Source organism: Anoplopoma fimbria, chromosome 9, assembly GCF_027596085.1.
Source record: "Anoplopoma fimbria isolate UVic2021 breed Golden Eagle Sablefish chromosome 9, Afim_UVic_2022, whole genome shotgun sequence".
Lineage (NCBI taxonomy): Eukaryota > Metazoa > Chordata > Actinopteri > Perciformes > Anoplopomatidae > Anoplopoma > Anoplopoma fimbria.
In genome coordinates this window covers 23,517,650-23,540,003 of record NC_072457.1, presented here as the reverse complement: position 1 = coordinate 23,540,003, position 22,354 = coordinate 23,517,650, and the positions used below count along the sequence as shown (strand labels likewise).

The following is a 22,354-nucleotide window of genomic DNA, read 5'->3' as shown; positions in this document are numbered from 1 at the left end:
GGAAAATACCAAACACTTGCAGCCGTTTTATAAAACGTCTCTCGCATGACATTTATTCTGAAGTCGAATACACAAATATACTGGGTCTCAACCGGAAACGGCTCATCTCCTCTGCGTTGAGCTTGATTAAGTGGTGTGTTCTTTGTTGCCTAGCAACGGAACGGAGCTGATTGGCTGCTGGTTCCATTTTTGAATTAACCCGATAACCGCCAGTGCAGAAAAGCCCCAGTGGCCTAATGGATAAGGCACTGGCCTCCTAAGCCAGGGATTGTGGGTTCGAGTCCCATCTGGGGTGGAATGTTTTAAATTCAGCAGTACATTATGTGGAGCATTAGACCATATACCCCATCAAGTGACACCATATCATTCATCCATAAGCTGTATTAATGAATACCGATTCAACAAAAGTTTACGTTCCTGATCGCTACATTTTCGATACAATTTTTGATCAGCAATTGCAATAAAGAGTCCGTACTAAAGAAACCCAACATGGATCATGATTGGATTAGACATTCTGGTATAGTTGTGTTATATAGCTTTTCATTAAGTGGTTTTATTACATTACCGCATCAGTTCATTCTGTGTGGCAACAAGCCTGTAAAGACCTACAGCTTGAAAATATTCTGTAATTTTGCTCTTTTTTTCCACAATTTTCACTTTTCATACACCATTTTGTGGTAAAAACGTAGGAAATAATGCGCTGGTCGTAGACATGTGTCTATGACATCCAACAGACTTACACATTTGACTCCATGAGCCTGAAACTGACATGAACTCCAACCAACTGCTCCATTAGACTCCATGTTAAATCTGACAACAATGTCTTAAAGAAAGCAGATGTTACCAATTATCTGCTCTGAAGCTCACATTTTTTAAAACAAACATACAAAGTACATCTCTGCATTCCTCAGAGTCTTCTCTGATGATATCAATATGTTGTCCATTGGACTCATGGCTTTACAATTTGGGGCAGGAGTTTGAGAAGTAGTGTTGTTCAAAACCACTGTCTACCCTAACCTTTCTTAATTAGTCTGCTTCTCCACCCAGGTGCTCCAATCATCATGGCAACCAGTGACACACGCACAGAAGCACAAGTGCATGTGTCCCTATGAATCTCTTATACAGAGATGAGTGATGGCTCATTTTGAGTGCCCTTTTGGTCACATTTCAAACACCACAAACATAAAATGATATCAACCTGGTCGGCAGAGTCTGCAGTAGCAGTCTTGTATTAATTTCCCTTTGATGAAGACAGGCATTGCACACTTTTGCCAGCCATTATTGCTATAGTATGTGGCATTGAACAATGCTATGCACTTATAAATATAAACATGAATTAAACATTTGACAGATTTGATATTCAACATGATGCATGTGCATACTTTAGGCAGACGAATGATACAAGACAGTATTATGAGTAACAGCCAACTTTATTGATTTCTCTGCTCATAGTGCTCTGCATTTCTCATGTGTTCTGATAGGACAGTCTGAGCTCTGTGCAGAGGCAGCCGGAGACCAGCCTTCATTTTTGCCACTCCAGTCCACTGTAGAGAACAAAGGGAAACGTGTGAAATTTCATTATATCCTTTTTGTTGAATGTTTTTACATTTATCTGCATTCTTCATTTTTTCTCCCCCGGTAAAAAATAAACAAAAGACACCAGGAAAGTACAGTTAGTAGAGTATGAGAGGTAAAAAAGCACTTTAGTATTTAATGTTCAAATGTGGCACAGGTCACTATCAAACTCCAGTCATGGGACAGCAGTCCTAATGGTGTTAGCGAAAACCCGGCCATATCACTCTGGCACACTTCCGACACCTTAACACAGATGAGATCAGTGCCAGGCTTTAATGGTGTGCTGCATGTTTAGTGCAATGGAATAAGCTTGACTTCTAAAATAAAAGTCAAGCTTTGTACTCTGCGCTTTAATCGTTGTGATCTAAACTTTTTATTTGTGAGACAAAGAATTTGTTTTGAACTATTTAGCTTTTTTACATTTGCAGTATTAAGTGATTACAAAACTCACTGTCATTCTTCCTCTTGTGGACACTTCTCCATCTGCAAGTGCATGTTGGTTCCAACTGAACGGACCTTCAGCACATCCTCTTCCTTCATCTGCAGCCCAGACAGACATGGTTTCCACTGAGTTTAGTGGGAGAGCTGGAAGAGATGTTGAGGACAACAGAAATACATTTTACACTCTGCAACAAAATGACCACAAGAGTACAAACATTGATGGCAACCTCCTTATGGGATCATCTTTGATTAAATAAAAAAATGTCACTCAGTCATATTATAATAGACACCTCGCAGAAATGGCAGCACAGAATAGTGAACAGGGTCCCTTCTCAATCTATTGAAGATACAAGGCTTTATAAAAAAGAAAAAAAAAAGGAAAAAAAAGGCCAGATATCAACGCAAATCTTCCATTACGTTATGAATGTGTATTCTATATGGATGGATAGAAAGCCAAGCTTTTCATTACATCATTTACTTTTAATGGAATATTAAGTGACATTATTTAAAGAGGTCCAGAGGTTTTTACTCAGCGAGAACAACTTACAGCCTTTTCTTTTATTCAAACGCATGCCAAACGAAAGACTTATGGAAATACACATTTGGACATGCAGACAGTTTTGTTTATTTATGTTATTTGAATACAGCACATAGCCCTGTGTTAGTGAGTGTACAGGCCCTGTGGCAATGAGCAAGACCGAAGTTGGAGTACAGGACAGTTTGTTTTTACATTGTGTCCGTTAACGTCACACCGTAAATGCAGCATAGTGACGACTTCACTAACATCTACAACACAACTGGAAACATGCTGCAATTCACTTTGAAGCAACAAAAACATATTGCGAGGGTTATAACATTAAAGGCAATTGGGTCTGCAGAAAGTACAGAGTTAGTAGAGTACGAGAGAAAAAAAAGCTCTTAAGTATTTCATGTTGAAATGTGGCACAGGTCACTATCAAACTCCAGTCATGGGACAGCAGTCCTAATGGTGTTAGCGAAAACCCGGCCATATCACTCTGGCACACTTCCGACACCTTAACACAGATGAGATCAGTGCCAGGCTTTAATGGTGTGCTGCATGTTTAGTGCAATGGAATAAGCTTGACTTCTAAAAAAAAGTCAAGCTTTGTACTCTGCGCTTTAATCGTTGTGATCTAAACTTTTTATTTGTGAGACAAAGAATTTGTTTTCTCTTTATTTTAAAGTGACATGGTCTAGCTTTAACAGAATATATCTTCAAAACAAACATGAACATAAAACTAAAGGACAGAAAAATATATTGAAAACTAAGTAACTAACAGTGAGCCTCATATTAGTCTGTAAATGACTTCATAAACAGTAATTTCCAAACATAGACCTGATTTTGCGTTGCTCTTTTCACATTGAACCTTAACTCTGATTAACTTGCAGTGTTTTAAGATTTTCTTTTAGTATAACAATTTATTTCTGCCAACAAATTGATATTTGTCTCCACAGAAAGAAAGGACGCGTTCATACACTGAGCAAATGCAGCTCAGAAAAGGACAAACAGTGATTAGTGTTTCCCCCAAATCCACAACAGTAATAATTCTTATAACTGTACTTACAACAAAAATTGACTTGTAACTACAAATATTTAGCTTTTTTACATTTGCAGGAATAAGCGATTACAAGACTCACTGTCATTCTTCCTCTTGTGGACACTTCTCCATCTGCAAGTGCATGTTGGTTCCTACTGAACGGACCTTCAGCACATCCTCCTCCTCCATCTGCAGCCCAGACAGACATGGTTTCCACTGAGTTTAGTGGGAGAGCTGGGAGAGGACAACAGAAAAACATTTTACACTCTGCAACAAAATGACCACAAGAGTACAAACATTGATGGCAACCTCCTTATGGGATCATCTTTGGTTAAATAAAAAAATGTCAGTCAGTCTTATTATAATAAGACACCTCGCAGAAATGGCAGCACAGAATAGTGAACAGGGTCCCTTCTCAATCTATTAAAGACATAAGGCTTAAAAAAAAAAAAAAAAAAAAAGGCCAGATATCAACCATATGTGGTGTGCAAATCTTCCATTATTTTATGAATGTGTATTCGATATGGATGGATAGAAAGCCAAGCTTTTCATTGCATCATTTACTTTTAATGGAATATTAAGTGACATTATTTAAAGAGGTCCAGAGGTTTTTACTCAGCGAGAACAACTTACAGCCTTTTCTTTTATTCAAACGCATTCCAAACGAAAGACTTATGGAAATACACATTTGGACACATTTATTTATGTTATTTGAATACAGCACATAGCCCTGTGTTAGTGAGTGTACAGGCCCTGTGGCAATGAGCAAGACCGAAGTTGGAGTACAGGACAGTTTGTTTTTACATTGTGTCCGTTAACGTCACACCGTAAATGCAGCATAGTGACGACTTCACTAACATCTACAACACAACTGGAAACATGCTGCAATTCACTTTGAAGCAACAAAAACATATTGCGAGGGTTATAACATTAAAGGCAATTGGGTCTGCAGAAAGTACAGAGTTAGTAGAGTATGAGAGAAAAAAAGCTCTTAAGTATTTCATGTTGAAATGTGGCACAGGTCACTATCAAACTCCAGTCATGGGACAGCAGTCCTAATGGTGTTAGCGAAAACCCGGCCATATCACTCTGGCACACTTCCGACACCTTAACACAGATGAGATCAGTGCCAGGCTTTAATGGTGTGCTGCATGTTTCGTGCAATAGAATACGCTTTACTTCTAAAAAAAAGTCAAGCTTTGTACTCTGCGCTTTAATCGTTGTGATCTAAACTTTTTATTTGAGACAAATTTGTTATCCATTTTTATTTTAAAGTGACATGGTCTTGCTTTAATCTCTCTTCAAGACCAAAATAATTGGAGGTTTTAAGTAATCCTACTTTAAAAAGATGAAACTAATGTAGCTTTTTCCATAAACAGACCTGTATTCCTGGATGAGATACCGGGATTCTCGCTTGCAAATATGGCTCTGGCGGCCACCAGGTCGTCCTCAGGTTAATGTGCACACCTGGAGAGGGAAAGGCAAAAGGAAGGCAAATTACTTGCCACACAAACATCTGAATAAATCCAGTTCAAAGAAAGGTCCTGTGATTTGACTGTCCTGAGGTCAAGCCTGTTCTGATACACTGAACAGTGTCCAATCGCAGCAGGACATAAGACAACTAAAAAATAATTTTAAAAACTATCAAACCTAAGTAAAACTTTCAACAGCGAGCCTATGTAGGGACACAGCAATTTTCACACATTACCACCACATTCATACGTTCATACACTGAGCAAATGCAGCTCAGAAAAGGACAAACGGTGACTAGTGATTAATACAACAGTAATAATTCTTATAACTGTACTTACAACAGAAATTGAACTTTGTAACTAGAACTATTTAGCTTTTTTATGTTCGCAGGAATAAGCGATTACAAGACTCACTGTCATTCTTCCTCTTGTGGACACTTCTCCATCTGCAAGTGCATGTTGGTTCCTACTGAACGGCCCTTCAGCACATCCTCCTCCATCTGCAGCCCAGACAGACATGGTTTCCACTGAGTTTAGTGGGAGAGCTGGAAGAGTTGAGGACAACAGAAATACATTTTACACTCTGCAACAAAATGACCACAAGAGTACAAACATTGATGGCAACCTCCTTATGGGATCATCTTTGGTTAAATAAAAAAATGTCAGTCAGTCTTATTATAAAAAGACACCTGGTAGAAATGGCAGCACAGAATAGTGAACAGGGTCCCTTCTCAATCTATTAAAGACACAAGGCTTTTATAAAAAAAAGGCCAGATATCAACCATATGTGGTGTGCAAATCTTCCATTATTTTATGAATGTGTATTCTAAATCATTACATCATTTACTTTTAATGGAATATTAAGTGACATTATTTAAAGAGGTCCAGAGGTTTTTACTCAGCGAGGACTTAAGGCCTTTTCTTTTATTCAAACGCATGCAAAACGAAAGAGACTCATGGAAATACACATTTGGACATGCAGACAGTTTTGTTTTTTTTATGTTATTTGAATACAGCACATACTCCTGTGTTAGAGAGCACAGGCCTTGTGGCAATGAGCAAGACCAGAGTTGGTTTGTTACTCACCACGTGCATGGAGAGCACGGTGTCGTGGTGAAGAGGGAAGGAAACAGGAAGTGCCTTTGAATTTATAGTGGGATCTACTTCCGTATTGAGAGGGACATTCATGCCCTGAGTCATGCCTGCCAGGCGCACTAATGGAACAGCAGAAAGCCTGAGCAGGAGAGACCACGTGATAGAGCCATGCCTAGTAGAGACCAGAGGTCTCTCAAATAAAGCACACATGAACAATACATACAGCAGATAGATACAGTACCAGTCAAAAGTTTGGACACACCTTCTCATTCAATGGTTTTTCTTTATTTTTCTTTTAATTTTTTTCTACATTGTAGATTAATATTGAAGACATCCAAACTATGAAGGAACACATATGGAATTATGTGGTAAACAAACAAATGCTCAACAAACCAGAATATGTTTTATATTTTACATTCTTCAAAGTAGTTGAATGAGAAGGTGTGTCCAAACTTTTGACTGCTATGTTTTATGTCTGTGTGTTGTGTGTGGTGTGTGTGTACTGTGTCTGTGTGTGTGTGTGTGTCTGTGTGTGTGTGTGTGTGTGTGTGTGTGTGTGTATCTGTCAAAATAAAAGTACATTCAAATTAAAAGTGAGTTGACTTAAGTTTCATTAAAATATTGTATCATCCTGTTGATAAGACTAACCCTAAATCCTGACACAACTGTAACCATCTAGTTTGACGAAGAGTATTCCTGCTTCAAAGTCAACTAACTAGCCTTTCTAGAGCTTTCAACTGCATCTCAAGATCTTCTTCAGCAGAAAGATAGTTGTCTTGGAGACCTCTTACAATATAAAAAATAACTATTTTTAACGATTATCTTCCACTCATAACATGCTATTCTAATAATGACTCTAATTGACACTCTACATTTGGTATAGTTATATTCAGAATTTGAATAGTTACAAATGTTTGTGAGATATCTTTTGTATCTTATGAGCTTTTTTGATTCATTCAATAACAGTGGGTCAGTGCCTTCTGTCTGAAAATGTATTTTCCAGTCGAAACAAGTTGTGCAAATCATGATTTTCATTGGCACACAGTTATTTATCACAATAACATAATATTTTCTGCAGTTCTCAGTAGCTGTTTACCATTACACATGAATAACAACAGCAGGGTAACTCCATAGGCAATGCAAGCTTTCACAAGTTCCGCTTTAAAAATCTAACACAGGTTTAAAATATATTTAGTGGTGTTCTCTCTTAAAGTCTTTTCTTAATTTTTTTATTGTTACTTACATTTGTTTCCTTTCTTTTATGTTCTGCTGTTTCAAAGAGCAGCCGCTTGGTGCGTTGTAGGCACTAATATGAGACATACAGGTTTTTTACTGTCTGTGGGAAGAGTCTGTCCATTCTTATTACCAGCTGCAACATCGACTCTGGTGATGTTGTTTTCAGCTTGTGAGTCTGTGTGTGTGTGTGTGTGTGTGTGTGTGTGTGTGTGTGTGTGTGTGTGTGTGTGTGTGTGTGTGTGTGTGTGTGTGTGTGTGTGTGTGTGTGTGTGTGTGTGTGTCATCACACCATAATGTGGTGCTGGAGACACCTACCATCACCTACCGTAGCAGGAACTACCACAAACGGGTGCTTAAGTACTCTGCCAGGTGTTTATATATCTATGGACAGATGTTGAATGTCTTTTCTCTCACTCACTTATTCCTCAGACATGTCTATCGTCTTGTCTCTTCTGTGTGCGTATATCTCAATCACTTCTGTGTGCGTTCTACTACCCTTACTACCATACTATTTAGTACGTCCCAACACATACTATGTCAATGCCGTATACCAAAAATACCTGGATGTTCTACTGCATCCGTTTGCCTTTTGCAGCATGCAAACAAGCATGCTTTTCTGGCCATTCTGACCTACAAATTGTTATCTTTATCATTATTGTTGAACATATAGAAAAATAAATAAACAGGATTTAAATATAAAAATAAATCATACAAATGAAAATAATAGTAATAAAAAGGAGCTGAGTAAGGGGTAATAAATTATACTCAGACATATGTTAATCACAGTTTGAAAAGGACTGATGAGTAAAGCCTTCATATCTGCTAGTGCTGCTGTAGACTCTTTGTGTTGTTCATTTATAAATCTATTGTTTCTGATTTTACGACATGTGACCCATCAGAATCTGTGACCAGATTTTTTCTTTTTTTTTTTACAAAGATCACAATGTTGTTACTACCAGCTGTGACATGATGTGGCTGTGATAGCAGAAACTGGTGGCCAGTCGTAGGTCTGTCTGCATGGTCCTTACACCTCACCTGTCAATGTTATTTCAACACATCAGGCTTTTTATCTAAAATTGATCGTTACCCCACAGAATCTGATAGGTCACAGATTATGATGCAATGCGATGTTGTCCAAAGTCAAATGGCAGGCTGGATATCGTGACTTCAAACAGGACTTAACTCCCCACTTGTTTCTCAAGTACAATTCTTAAGCAAAACTTTTAGTAAAATGCGAGAAGGCTTCACAGACTTGCAAAGCAGTTTCCTTGTTCATTTTACTTCTGGCAGTCAAGCATGGCTAAACTAAGCCATTGCGTGGCCTCTGATGATTATCCTATGTCGTGGCCCTCTTCAGTAAGAACACTGCATTTCCCGTACATATCAAGTTAGGCAATTGTGCCACTATTTAATGGCTTTCTTTGGGGGGGTATTTCATTTGGTCATTATTGATAATTGAACAGTTGAGTTGGACAGGAAACATGGGGTGAGAGGGCCGTATAAACACAGGACAACCCGGATAAGGAGATAGAATTTTGCATAATTTACGTATGCAAACAATGACGTTTAGTCACAACAGGGGGAATTCACCAACTTATATGAAGAGGCAACAGAAACCTGAAACACAGCCTTCACCTTGAACAGAACACGCTTGATACTCATCTCTACAATTACCTGTTAACTTCACCAGCATGGAGAACGTGGTTTTAAAAATGCTGTTTATTGCGAGTGTGTCTGGGCAGTACGGAAAGCATGTATATGTGGAAGATTTACACCAATGGCATACTGCTCAACAGTACTGCAGAGATAATTATACTGATCTGTCCCCCATCACCACACCATGGGTTGAAGAGAGACTGAAAGCTGAGAACATTAGAACGTTGTTCTGGATCGGTCTCTACAGAGATGCAAAACAGTGGAAGTGGTCAGGAGGAGGAGATGCATCAAACATACCGTGGGATAAGGACGAACCAGACGAAAATCAAGATTATGGTTCTGTTTGTTGGCACAGCTGTAATTGGAACGGATGGCACAATTTACAATCTTCACGTCTACTGCCCTTTTTATGCTTCAACCTGATCGTGGTGGAGTACAAGAGGACCTGGGAGCAGGCGATGTTGTACTGCAGAAAGAAACACACTGAACTCACAAGTCTGGCCTCTGAGACCGAGCACCTTCTGGCCCTGAGGGAGATCAAGCACTATCACATCACCGAGCAAGTGTGGATCGGCCTGCGTTACCTAGGGGACCACTGGCTGTGGGTGAACGGTGACCCTCTGGAGTATGAGGCCTGGCCCAAGAGAGGAGTTCAGGAGCACCAGTGTCCTATACAGAAACGCTGTGGAGCTTTAACCAAAGAGGGGCTGTGGGAGAACTGGGACTGCAGTGAAGAACTGAACTTCATCTGCTATTAAATGTCATTCATGTCACATACGTTTTAAACGTCTCACTGGAGGTAACATGTGATTCACATCTTTACGGGATACTTTTAATTTTCTTTGTTTTTCTGCTTTGTACAACTATTTCTTGCTATTATTGCCATTTGTACTATTATGACATGGTGAAGTTAGTGTTTGATTTTAGCAAAACATTTTATGCTTCTGTCTTTCAAGTCAGTTTAGAAACTAAAGGGCACAGGTTTGTTAAGAGCCACAAACTTATCAATGACAACCTTTTTTTATGCATTTAAATATTTCGTCAAATGTTGAACAATTGTGAGAATGTTTGTTAAACCTTAGTTGGTATGGTTCTTATATCAAATGCTATAAGGAATGGAAAACCACAATAAAAAAGTCAAAAATATTTTTTCAAAAGAGAAATTTATTGACAATAAAAACCAGCCAGGCACAACGTCTGTCTGAGCAAACACATGCACAGACCAAATATATACAATTACCATAAACAAAATAATCCCCAACAGAGGATCAACGAAGACTACAGGAGTAGTCTTCGTTGGAGTTTGATGAAGATTATCAAAGAGGTAAAACTTCAACATGGGAATAATGGCACATGTAGATACACAGCAAACACTGAAATCTACTCGTCATTAAAATTCTCAGAGTGAACCTTCTGTCATCTTATCAAGACTTCCAAAAAATCTTCAAATGTGTTTGTGTAATGATCCATTCTATCTTTCAAGCTCCTCCACTACTGAGATCTTACATTTGGCATTATTTCTATAAACACTATGGAAATATAATATAATCAATTCAATATATCACCTGTTTTTTATATCAACAATAATAAATATCTATAGCGAAGAGAGTCTGTACAATGTACATAAAAACAGGGCTTTCGTCCGTTCAACAAATAATTCTGTATCTAGTCCAACATTTACAAAAACAAGACGCTGGAAAACGTCCACATCTCTCCAGCACTGGTAAGGATTCTGTATCCTTTTTATAAACACAGTGGCACAATGATCAAGCAATGCTTCACTTGCAAGCTACATTTTCTTGAAATATGCTCACAGGAGGTGACTGACTCCCAAACTTAATCTGAAGTAAAGTTTGCAAGTTTGTCATTAAACTATTAACTTAATGCGTATGGGGAAAAATAAATCAAATTTAAAAAGTGCAAATTGCATTGCTGTTTTTATCCTAAAAGAAGCATTTAAATTAAAAAAAACTCATTCAAATCAACAAAATCCTGTTCTGACTGAAATCACAGGTCTGAATATTTGTCTGCTACGTTTGTTAAGCCCAGATGTGACGGACTATCATAACTTCTTTAAAAAATCACATCTGGGTTCACTTTGCTGAGCCACAAAATGCATCACAGTTTTATAAGAATTTAATTGGCATAGTTTTGAGCGCTATTGCAATAAAAGGCTTTATTGTGATTTTCTTCCGATAATGCAGCTGTTTGAGCATGTGCGATTGTCTGAGCCTGCATCAAATTAAAAATCAAAGTCTTCTTGTTAATTGGCAAGTAAGAAACATTGCTCAATCTTATGCAACGTTTGAAAATATGGCAGAAGCCAGAGCTCTTCTCTCTGCAGTGCTTTGATTTTTGGTTACCTCACCAGATGTACCAGCCAGCTTTCTGAGAGTCCCCGTTGTCTTGACAGATTTTCAAAACACCTTGTCAAAGACACCTAAGCACAGTCACAGAGCCTCTTTCTGTTAAGTGGCAGCCAGACCTCAGGGTGTCCAAACATAAATAGTGAGATGAGGAATAAGTTCACTTCACAGCAGGGAATGTCACTTCAGCCCAAGATTGACATTAAGAGTGTGTCAGGTGTAACATCACGATCTCAAAACGTACAGACACACACACAAGCACATTTTTCACAAACAACTAAATAACAACAAAAACGCACAAACAAACAAACACACACACACACACACACACACACACACACACACACACACACACACACACACACACACACACACACACACACACACACACACACACACACACACACACACACACACACACACACACACACACACACACACACACAGCGGTCTTACTCTCTCACATTCATCCACCTGGTTATTCTTCTCAAAAACTTGGTTGTGCTGGTTCCCGGTCTCTACGAGCTCCTCGGATCCCTTTTCTTCTTTCGCAGGGCTTTTAGTGAGAAAATAATGTACGACATTATCCCTCATATTTCATCCTGTTCTGTTGCGTCTTGTAAATGATGCTCCTCAGGATTTGAGGCCCATTCGAGCCATCAGCTGTTCGTAGACGGTCCAGGCCATGGCCGCCATCAGGGTGCGTCGCAGAGACCTGGGGACAGCCCCGCGAAAAAACCCGCCCATGCCGTGCTCCTGAGGGAGAGGACAGACCAGGAAAGATCAGTATGATACCGCTAGAGTCGCCAAGCTACACCCTTATTGCCAACAAGAATGAGGGATGCCTCTCACTGAAATAAAGTGCACATGAGGCAAGACAAAAACTGACAGCTGTGATCAAACGAGCACACACCGTGTAGATGTAGCGGATAGCATCTGTCGTCCCCCAGTGGGATGGGCTGATTTGAATGTGGGTCTTCACCACGTCTGCTGGCTGCGTGGCCAGCGACGCCATGACGCCTGCCACCATCCCACAGCTGAAGTTCACCAGCGGGGCGTAGGGCGACGACGTCACCTCTGAGAGAAGAGAGACCAGGCGTCAGGAGAAAAGTAGGAGAGCATGTTTCAAGAAAGAGCAGAGGGCTGGACGTTTTGTTGTACTAAAATGAAACAAACGGCGGTTAAGTTTCTATTAAAACTAAACGCAAATATTTACAGAACGTCCCCAAAAAGTGGCAAAAGAAAAATATGTATTAACGCACGTTTCTATCCGTGAACAATTGGGCTCATTGAGATACACAGATGGTGACATTGTTGGTCTAGCTGGGTGCCAATTATAAAATGATGGCACCCAAACCTCAAGCAACGAAAAAACATGATGGAAATATTGTATTATGTCTTTGTCTTGTATTTGAGAAAAGATGTGTTTATCTATAGCAATCTTCCGTCTTTAGTGGCGAGTGACATTTAAGTTCATGTACATCATGATTTATTAGCCTGTTTCCATTACACTTGGAGTAAAAAAAATAATAATCGGTACACCAATGTTTGTAACCTCATTCAAGACTTTACTTTTTTTTTATTCAGTTTTTTTCCACTCATTTTGTATTTATCAATTGAAAATGCGTTAAAATAGGTGTATAAAAACACACCTTGTGTTGCTGTATGAAAAAAACGTTTTAAGACATATACTAAAAAGCACTTAACCTCTTTATACCCTTGACTGATTTTTTTGTAGAACAAGGACAACACTTAGCCGACTCCCTGCTCATCAGATCTAGATATATAAAAACAGCGCTTCACATTTTAAAGACCTGCATTTTGGTGAGCTGATGCGGTGTGGCTCTCACCTTGAGGCAGCGCCTTCTTGGCCTGGCTGTAGAACATGACGTAGATGCCGGAGAACGGAGCGTCTCGGAGCAGCGTGGCAGTCAGCCCTGAGAACAGAGCCCTGAGTCCCTCCGTCTCATACACACTCTTCAGAGCTCCTGCCACACTCACATAGTTGTAACAGCCACTCTGAAACAACATACAAACATGGACAATGAATATGGAACACATTTATTTACACTTTTGCCAACACTAATTGTATTATCGCCTCGATACACTCAGCTGGTTACAGTTTCTTTTTTAATACAGTGTTACAGGCAGCTGCAGAGGACTACCAGGTGAATATTATGGTCATTCATTTATGCATGCTAGGTGTAATGATAATTTATTGGGGTACGAAGTCTCTTTCTCAGAGATACAGATAGTCACTGGAGACCATACAGTAATTGTTATGCTCAACTGTGCAGTCTCATGTCAGCCAATAAGTGCTATAACCAAGGAGAACTGATTAATGAATAAGATGGAGGTAGACGTTTCATGAAAGGACATTATCACTCTCAAAATCCTCTTCTGTTTTCTACTGCAGCAACAAGTAGAGTCGTGTGTGTATTTTTTGGTTAGGTTAATTGTGCTAGTGTTAAAAACAACCGACCAATCAGAGCTTTGTAGGCAAGATCAAGAATGGGAGAGGCATATTCCTGTGTAAGAAAAGACGACCCCATACACAGGAGTCATAAGTATTATTTATAAATAAGACTCCTCATTTGGTGACCCAATAGCCCCAAACAAAGTAGCTTCCTTTCTTGGAGCATGAGTGTTCATAAAATATTTTTGTTGGATCAATATTTTTAGATTTATTGTCACCTATGTATTTCAAACATGTGTCTGCTAAAGGCCTTTTATTCTGGGATGTAATGTCACCAGAAAAAAAGTGGTTTATAACAAGATAGTAAAAACAGGTTAAAAAACAGATGACAAAGACAAATCATTGCCTTAAGCCTTTCATACATCAACTACTGTCTTGCTTTGTAAACTGCCTAGTTAATTCAACAACATCAACTGAAACTTGTCTGTGAGGAGATGATCAGAGAAGTATTAAAGTCCATAAATCATGCAGCACATCTCTGCTCAGAGGTCTCTCAGTGTGTGAAGAAACTGCCGCTCACCTCAAAGCGTGTCTTGATGACTGTGAATGGCAGCATAGAGACACCAGCCACGGCTCTGGCGCCCGCTCCGAGCAGGACAGCCTCGCCAGCGTTGGGTGCCCGCTCCAGGAAGAAGTGCTGCTTCAGGGAGTAGAAGGTGCTGAAGTAGATGCCCACGCCGGGGATGCAGCGCACGAAAGACTGCAAGAGAGAGATAGCAGTATTAAATATTTTTTTAGAATTGATGAATCTGACGATGCTAAAGTTGGCTTTAGCTAAAAAAAAAAAAAAAAACAGTGATATTCTGAAAACTATTTATTTGTTTTTTAGGGGCAAGCAGAATTTGGCTGAGTGTTTGTCTGGTTCTTAGAGCAAGACAGAGAGATGATGTTATTGTGATCTGAAAGACAGTGAGATGCTGGAGAACAAACCCCTCACTGACTACATACATACATGCAGCTACAGGATGTATAAATGCAGGGATTTTTGAATTGCAATGTGTTGATGGTAATAAGTAAGGTCAGTTACTCACTGGTGAAACTCCCTTCCACAGGCTGAAGAAATTCTCGTTCCTGATAACGTTGATTAAAACGGTGAACATCCCCACCTTTGGTGCACTGCAGGAGGACATTTAGGAATGGTTACAGACACATTCAAATGTGCAAACATGTTAAAAAAAACAAAAAAACAATAGCAGCACTCAAAGACAGACCAAAAACAATTGTTTTGAATGTTGAACAATAATTAACCAAAGCCTAAATCCTCTTTTAGCTGTTAACATTTCCTGTTCCTGTTTCCAGTGGGGCTTATTGCAATCTAGCGGACTGACAGTATGATTACAGTGCTGGTGTGACTAATTGCCCTATATCGGTCATAACAGCAGATTCAGGGCCAGCACTGCTTGCAAATCGTGCCCTGCAATGCTGTGTATGTGTCATTTTGCATCTGGAGAGCGTGTTTTGAAAAAAGGGAGAGTAAGAGAAAGATAACACCGGGGACATGCTGAAGTCCATATTTCTCATGGCATGCAGGCAAAATGTGTGGTGTTGGTGTTTGCAAGTTCATACACATGAAGTGTTTCTATGTGTTACATGCGCGCATACACACACACCCCGGCTTGGAATTGTTCTGCAGGGTCTGCAGGCGTGTCTTGATCAGATCCAAAGGCTGGAAGAGCAGCGTAGAGCAGGTGCCGCTGAGAGAGCCACACATAAAGGCTTTGAGAGCTGGGTGAGCCTGAGGAAGATGACAGACAGAGATAGAGACAGACAGAGAGAGGCACAATAGAGGAGAGAGACAGAGGGACGGAACGAAAGGGGGATGGAGGAATGGTAAAGAGAGGAGGAAAGAGAAATCAGAGTTATGGACAGGCAGGGTGGTGTTGGAGGATGACAGACGGAGAGAGAGAGGGGACGAGGCAAAGAGAAACATAAAGGATTAGTCACAGAGAAAAAAGCATAATGTGAAAATGTGACATTCAACAGCTTTCCCGTCATGTGTCATCTCTCCTTGAATGCCACAGACTCTCTATAAAAGGGCATGGAAATATTATCCAGACAAATATCTGCATCACAAAATCCCGACGCAACAAAAATGTGCCCTAAAATCATAAACATTATCTCATAAACAAAAAATAGACTTTAATTTGAATACAAATATGCGTGTATGACATTTTGTTTACAAAAAAAAAAAAGCTGGAAGCAAAGAGCAGAGGTCAGGTTCCCACACAGTGGAGATGATGGAGATGTGCAGAGACAGCCCACCGCCCACACACACACGCACACACGCGCACGCGCACACACACGCACACACGCACACACGGCTGTTGGGTAGAATTAAACTGAGACTCGACATTATCGGTGGTTACATGCCTCACGGACAAACATGACACACAAAAATGGATTGACAGAAAGACAGATAATCACTATATTTAGCTGCATTTTAAGGTTAACAGCTCCAGAAATAAAAATAAAAAATACGTAAACGGATAAAAGAAAATGTTTCTTATAAAGGCAAAACAATAACCATAATTACACACAAAATAAAATGTCAGCACCATACATTAGCTGTCTGCAATATACACAACATACTATATGTAGCGTTTACACACATGTGCCACTTTAATGCACGCATTCTGACAAATACACACTCCTACCTTCCTGCCAGGGGCTCTGCTCTGAGAATCCTCTTTTTCCTGCATTTTGCCCTCTTTCACCTCCCTCTCTCTGTGATGCTGCTATTAAACATAGCATACTATAAAATACACGTCCATCTCTCTCACAAACCCTCCTTCCCCCTCTCTCACACTATCTCTCTTGCTCCAGTGCCGACCCACAATGGCTTTTCTCCTGCTTCTCTTCCAAACCCCCACCCTGTGTCACAGCCAAGCAGACGCTTAATCCAGCCTGGGTTTTTCTATGGGCTTCTATCTTTATCTTTCAGGGACACACCGACACATCTGCATTGCCCCCCTCTGCAAAGCTCACTGCTAAATTGCATCTTTGTCAAACGGCATGAGTCATGAAGTGGCTGTGTGTGTGTGTGTGTGTGTGTGTGTGTGTGTGTGTGTGTGTGTGTGTGTGTGTGTGTGTGTGTGTGTGTGTGTGTGTGTGTGTGTGTGTGTGTGTGTGATTTAAGAGAAAGAGAAAACCCCCCCATGTTCTCTGCCATTATAAGATATCGCATATTTTTGATAACAGAACCCGAGAGTCAATTTGAATTATTGTTTGTTGTCTTATTTTATGTATCTTTATAAATGTATTCCAATTCCAATGTCTGAACATTTTTAAGAAATACAAGTTAATTGCTATTTTAAAAAGGGTATTCTTGCATTATCATGCTATTGTATTATTTTCACATGTCATACAGGTGATAGAGCGTGCGCCCCGTGTAGGCTTAGTCTGTGACAATGGCAACATTTGTTACAGGCCTATTTCAGAAAATATTTTTTAATTAACAGCAGCCATATTTTGAATTTCAAAATAACGGTCATGGCTTTGTCATAACCATGGGCAGCAAATAATTATTTAATGATCAAGAACTCTAAATTTAGGACGTCCAATGTGATAGGCAAGTCTCCAATGCCATTATACACACACACACTGTAATAAAGGAGTTTGATCAGTACTGCCCATATGTACTTTCAATTGCTGTGCCATCAAGTTGGACTGGGTGTTTCTTTTTTATCATTAACTGACCCCTGGTAGCTGGTTGGACAGTTTATAGTGTGGAAGAAAAGTTTCTTTAAGGTCCAATTCAGTGGCTGGTTCAGATGAGCTTTATTCACTGTGCAGTGGAGACAGAACTGCACAGTATGCTTGTATAATTCTCTCTGACTACAGTAGGTCCTGGTCAAGATTATATACAGTGTTACAGGAAACAACAGTTAAACAGATGGTGTGGGTTGGGCTAAGCTTCTCAAGAAGGAAGGACCTTTGATCAATCAGCACCCAAGATATGTATTCATTGTCAGTTCAGAGAGTGAGTTGAGTCTGAGAAGCAAACTGACAAGTCTGTAGTAGTGGACTAACATAGGCTCAATACACGTCTGTTCTACAGGAAGAAAAAGTGATTAATACATTATTAATGACCTCCTACAGGGCTGGCCTGAGCAATCTTCACATTACACCAAAAGGTTTTACTAACAGAGGTTTGTTAAATAATTTAAAATAGTTTCTGTCTGGACAGAGGTTACGGTTACTGAGACAGAACGGGCAGGAATACAAAGGCAATGTAAAATAATACAGTTAATACTCTTAACCCTTTCATGCATAGAGGTCACTACAGTGGACGGCTGTTCAAATGTTGTGTTCTTGTATATGCATGGGTTTTGATGGCATAGTTGCACATCAGCCACTACAACAGCGCTCACTGTAGTGGCTGATGTGCAACTATGCCATCAAAACCCATGCATATACAAGAACACAACATTTGAACAACCGTCCACTGTAGTGACCTCTATGCATGAAAGGGTTAAAGATATAAAATGTTTTTCTACAATGTTGAAGGTGACAATGTGTATCTGCAAAATAACATCACGTGGTCTCCCACACTCATGAAGAGAATTTGGTTAAATGACATCTGCTTAATTTGCACGTTAACATATTTGTCAATTCAGCCTTTTGAGTGACAGCTGGAGGACACTGACAGCCTGATGACACTGACTGATGACCTGCAGCCTGATGACACTGACAGCCTGAGGACACTGACTGCCTGAGCCTGGTGACACTGACTGCCTGGTGACACTGACTGCCTGATGACACTGACTGATGACCTGCAGCCTGATGACACTGACTGCCTGATGACACTGACTGCCTGATGACACTGACTGCCTGATGACACTGACTGCCTGATGACCTGCAGCCTGATGACACTGACTGCCTGATGACACTGACAGCCTGATGACACTGACTGCCTGATGACACTGACTGATGACACTGACAGCCTGGTGACACTGACAGCCTGATGACACTGACTGACACTGGCAGCCTGATGACACTGACTGCCTGGTGACACTGACTGCCTGATGACACTGACAGCCTGATGACACTGACTGCCTGATGACACTGACAGCCTGATGACACTGACAGCCTGATGACACTGACTGCCTGATGACACTGACTGACTGATGACACTGACAGCCTGGTGACACTGACTGGTGACACTGACTGACTGGTGACACTGACTGGTGACACTGACTGACTGGTGACCTGCAGACTCACCGCTGATAGCTCCATCTTGGACCTGGATGCTGAGTCCAGTTTCTCCCCTGGAGCCGCCGTGTTGAAGCTGGACAGTCTCAGCCGACGTCACTAAAGAAAAGGAGGGAAGTCAGCCGACAGCAGTCACGTTTCACAGCCGCAGAGCCTCCATGCTGCCTGGAGCTGGTGGAGCTGGTGGAGCTAGTCTGAGCTAGCTACGGTAGCATGCTAACAGGCGTGCTAGCTCGTCTTACCGGACTGTGACGTGTGCTAAGGGTTGATGCAGGTGAAGCTCACGTGTGACAGCCTCAGGAGCGCCATGTTCAGGTGTACTGTGGTGATCTGAGAGAGATGAGAGAGATGAGAGGGTCTGACGGCTGCTGACACTGCGGAGGAGCTGAACGAGGAACTTTCTGGCAGCGCTTACGTCGACGTGATGACGTCACGATGTTGAACTCTAGCCTGGCTCTCTGATGTAACATACACACACACACTCATTAGACTACACACATCCCACTGTGACACACACACTCATTATATATATATTATTAGTCACATTACTATCCCTATTTTCATGGCTATAATTCTACTGTAATAATTGCTGCTGTTATTATAAGTACTTATTATATGAATAATTTATGTCATATACATTGAATGTGTTGTATCTAAGAACTGTTATGCTGCTCATTCTGTACACATGACATCTATTGCATTCTGTCCATCCTGGGAGAAGGATCCCTCCTCTGTCACACACTCCCAGAGGTTTCTTCCTTTTTTCTCCCTGTTAAAGGGTTTTAGACTTTTTAGGGGACACCTGTGCCGATGTGAGGGAAGGACAGACATGTCACATGTGACACAGATTGTAAAGCCCTCTGAGACAAATTTGTAATTTGTGATTCTGACTACCGACAAAATAAACTGACACACACAATTGAATTGAAATTAGACTACACACATCCCACTGTGACACACTCACTACCGACACACTACTGACATTAGACTACTGACACACACTCATTAGACTACTGACACACACTCATTAGACTACTGACACACACTCATTACACACACACACTCATTAGACTACTGACACACACTCATTACACTACCGACACACACTCATTAGACTACCGACACACACACACTACACACACACACACACACACACACACACACACACACACACACACTCACACACACACACACACTCATTAGACTACTGACACACTCATTAGACTACACACACACACACACACACACTACACACACACACTCATTAGACTACTGACACACACACATTAGACTACTGACACACACACTCATTAGACTACTACACACACACTCATTAGACTACCGACACACACACACTCATTAGACTACCGACACACACACACACTACACACACACACACACACACTACACACACACACTCATTAGACTACCGACACACACACACACACATTAGACTACTGACACACACACACACACACACACACATTAGACTACACACACACACACACATTAGACTACACACACACACACACTACCGACACACACACACACACACACACACACTTACTACACACACACACACACACACATTAGACTACACACACACTCATTAGACTACACACACACACACTCATTAGACTACCGACACACACTCATTAGACTACCGACACACACACACACACACTCATTAGACTACCGACACACACACACACACTCACACACACTCATTAGACTACCGACACACACACATTAGACTACACACACACACACACATTAGACTACTGACACACACTGATTAGACTACCGACACACACACATTAGACTACACACACACACACATTACACACACACACACATTACACTACACACACACACACATTACACACACACACACACACTCATTAGACTACTGACACACACACACTCATTAGACTACCACACACACACATTAGACACACACTGATTAGACTACCGACACACACATTAGACTACCGATTAGACTACCGACACACTGATTAGACTACCACACACACACTGATTAGACTACACACACACACACACACACACACACACACACACTCATTAGACTACCGACACACACTCATTAGACTACCGACACACACTCATTAGACTACTGACACACATCATCTCATTGTGACACACACACTCATTAGACTACACACACACACACACACACACACACACACACACACTCATTAGACTACCAACACACACTCAGACTACTGACACACATCTCATTGTGACACACACACTCAGACTACTGACACACATCTCATTGTGACACACACTCATTAGACTACCGACACACACATCATCTCATTGTGACGCACACTCATTAGACTACCGACACACACATCATCTCATTGTGACACACACTCATTAGACTACCGACACACACTCATTAGACTACCGACACACACTCATTAGACTACCGACACACACATCACAGGGTGCATTGGTTGGTTTGGTCAGTGAGGTAAATTCTGTTTGTGTGCAAAATCGGCATCATAAGGTACAAGCAAATGTAAGTAAAGAGAGGAGTTCACATCTTGCTGTATTAGTTATAATTTATTTTAAAAACAAGCCGTTATGTGGACAATGTAATTAATTGCATTTCTAATAGTGGCCTCCGGGTGCTGCTGTTGACCGTGTGTCAGTCCTCATATGAAAAGTAGTTAAAGGTATAAAATGTGTTTTTCAACCAGTTACACAGTGTATGTATCGTACATTATTTGACAACATTTGTGCCACAATTTGTAAAACCTTTATTTATTTAGACTTCTAAACGGCAGTCGACTTTTTAAACTACTGAAAGTCTAATTCCGTCAGCAAAACTTAATGATCAAGTGTAAATTTAATGATTACAAATATAATCCAACAATTTATCCTCCCAAAAAACAAAATAAAAAATATATGCCTGACTATTACCCATTTCCAACTTGTTCAGTATTACATAAATACGGCATTAAGAAATAAATAACATTAAATGTAATGAATGCATTCATGTAATGTCCTATTTAAACACTTCGTGGTTATTAAGATGAAAGTCTAAACTATTCTGAATGCAGACTCACAAAAGGGATTAATATAAAAATGTACGTGAATCATGTCGCAGTGTGGCTTAGTATTCACCCATGTTTCAGTTATATATTGTTAATTAAGAAAAGAAAGAAAGAAATCCTGCAGACCTTTTGTAAATGAGTTATGTAAGAACATAAATCAACTCTCAGATTATGTCTGACTACT

At 40.4% G+C, this 22,354-nt stretch overlaps 1 protein-coding gene, 1 long non-coding RNA gene and 4 other non-coding genes across 8 annotated transcripts; 1 reads left to right on the top strand and 5 right to left on the bottom strand.

Annotated features, from left to right (window-relative positions):
- The first annotated feature begins 222 nt into the window (after positions 1–222).
- On the top strand, positions 223–295 carry trnar-ccu (transfer RNA arginine (anticodon CCU)). Its single transcript has one exon. It is a non-coding gene; the product is annotated as a tRNA-Arg (tRNA).
- A 1,132-nt stretch (positions 296–1,427) lies between these two features.
- On the bottom strand, positions 1,428–6,172 carry LOC129096222 (uncharacterized). Its single transcript, XR_008531416.1, has 6 exons — positions 6,134–6,172; positions 5,462–5,592; positions 4,957–5,042; positions 3,676–3,809; positions 2,027–2,160; positions 1,428–1,544 (listed from the first exon to the last, which is right to left on the bottom strand). It is a non-coding gene; the product is annotated as an uncharacterized LOC129096222 (long non-coding RNA).
- Positions 1,720–1,862, bottom strand: LOC129096538 (small nucleolar RNA SNORA62/SNORA6 family). The gene has a single exon (XR_008531436.1). It is a non-coding gene; the product is annotated as a small nucleolar RNA SNORA62/SNORA6 family (small nucleolar RNA).
- Positions 2,952–3,094, bottom strand: LOC129096537 (small nucleolar RNA SNORA62/SNORA6 family). Its single transcript, XR_008531435.1, has one exon. It is a non-coding gene; the product is annotated as a small nucleolar RNA SNORA62/SNORA6 family (small nucleolar RNA).
- LOC129096536 (small nucleolar RNA SNORA62/SNORA6 family) lies at positions 4,584–4,726 on the bottom strand. The gene has a single exon (XR_008531434.1). It is a non-coding gene; the product is annotated as a small nucleolar RNA SNORA62/SNORA6 family (small nucleolar RNA).
- A 5,634-nt stretch (positions 6,173–11,806) lies between the features above and the next one.
- LOC129096200 (mitochondrial glycine transporter B-like) lies at positions 11,807–19,505 on the bottom strand. 3 transcript variants are annotated; one of them, XM_054604905.1, is made up of 8 exons: positions 19,330–19,505; positions 19,097–19,186; positions 15,487–15,611; positions 14,908–14,992; positions 14,397–14,576; positions 13,251–13,419; positions 12,314–12,477; positions 11,807–12,156 (listed from the first exon to the last, which is right to left on the bottom strand). In XM_054604905.1, the coding sequence occupies exons 2-8, from the start codon at positions 19,109–19,111 to the stop codon at positions 12,034–12,036; spliced, it is 861 nt and encodes a 286-aa protein (XP_054460880.1). In that variant the 5' UTR covers positions 19,112–19,186; positions 19,330–19,505; the 3' UTR covers positions 11,807–12,033. The 3 variants fall into 3 exon arrangements, with proteins under 3 accessions (XP_054460880.1, XP_054460879.1, XP_054460881.1); XM_054604904.1 differs by lacking the exons at positions 19,097–19,186; positions 19,330–19,505 and adding an exon at positions 16,531–16,828; XM_054604906.1 differs by lacking the exons at positions 19,097–19,186; positions 19,330–19,505 and adding an exon at positions 15,678–15,871 and having other exon boundaries at positions 15,487–15,633.
- Between the last annotated feature and the right edge of the window lie 2,849 nt (positions 19,506–22,354).

Excerpts from the sequence above, each read along its gene's own strand:
- LOC129096200 (XM_054604906.1), bottom strand. The coding sequence starts at position 15,871 with ATGACGGGAAAGCTGTTGAATGTCACATTTTCACATTATGCTTTTTTC. Across the intron at positions 12,478-13,250 it reads CAAGAAGGCGCTGCCTCAAG|AGGTGACGTCGTCGCCCTAC; the intron begins GTGAGAGCCACA and ends CTCTTCTCTCAG. Across the intron at positions 12,157-12,313 it reads CTATCCGCTACATCTACACG|GAGCACGGCATGGGCGGGTT; the intron begins GTGTGTGCTCGT and ends CCTCTCCCTCAG.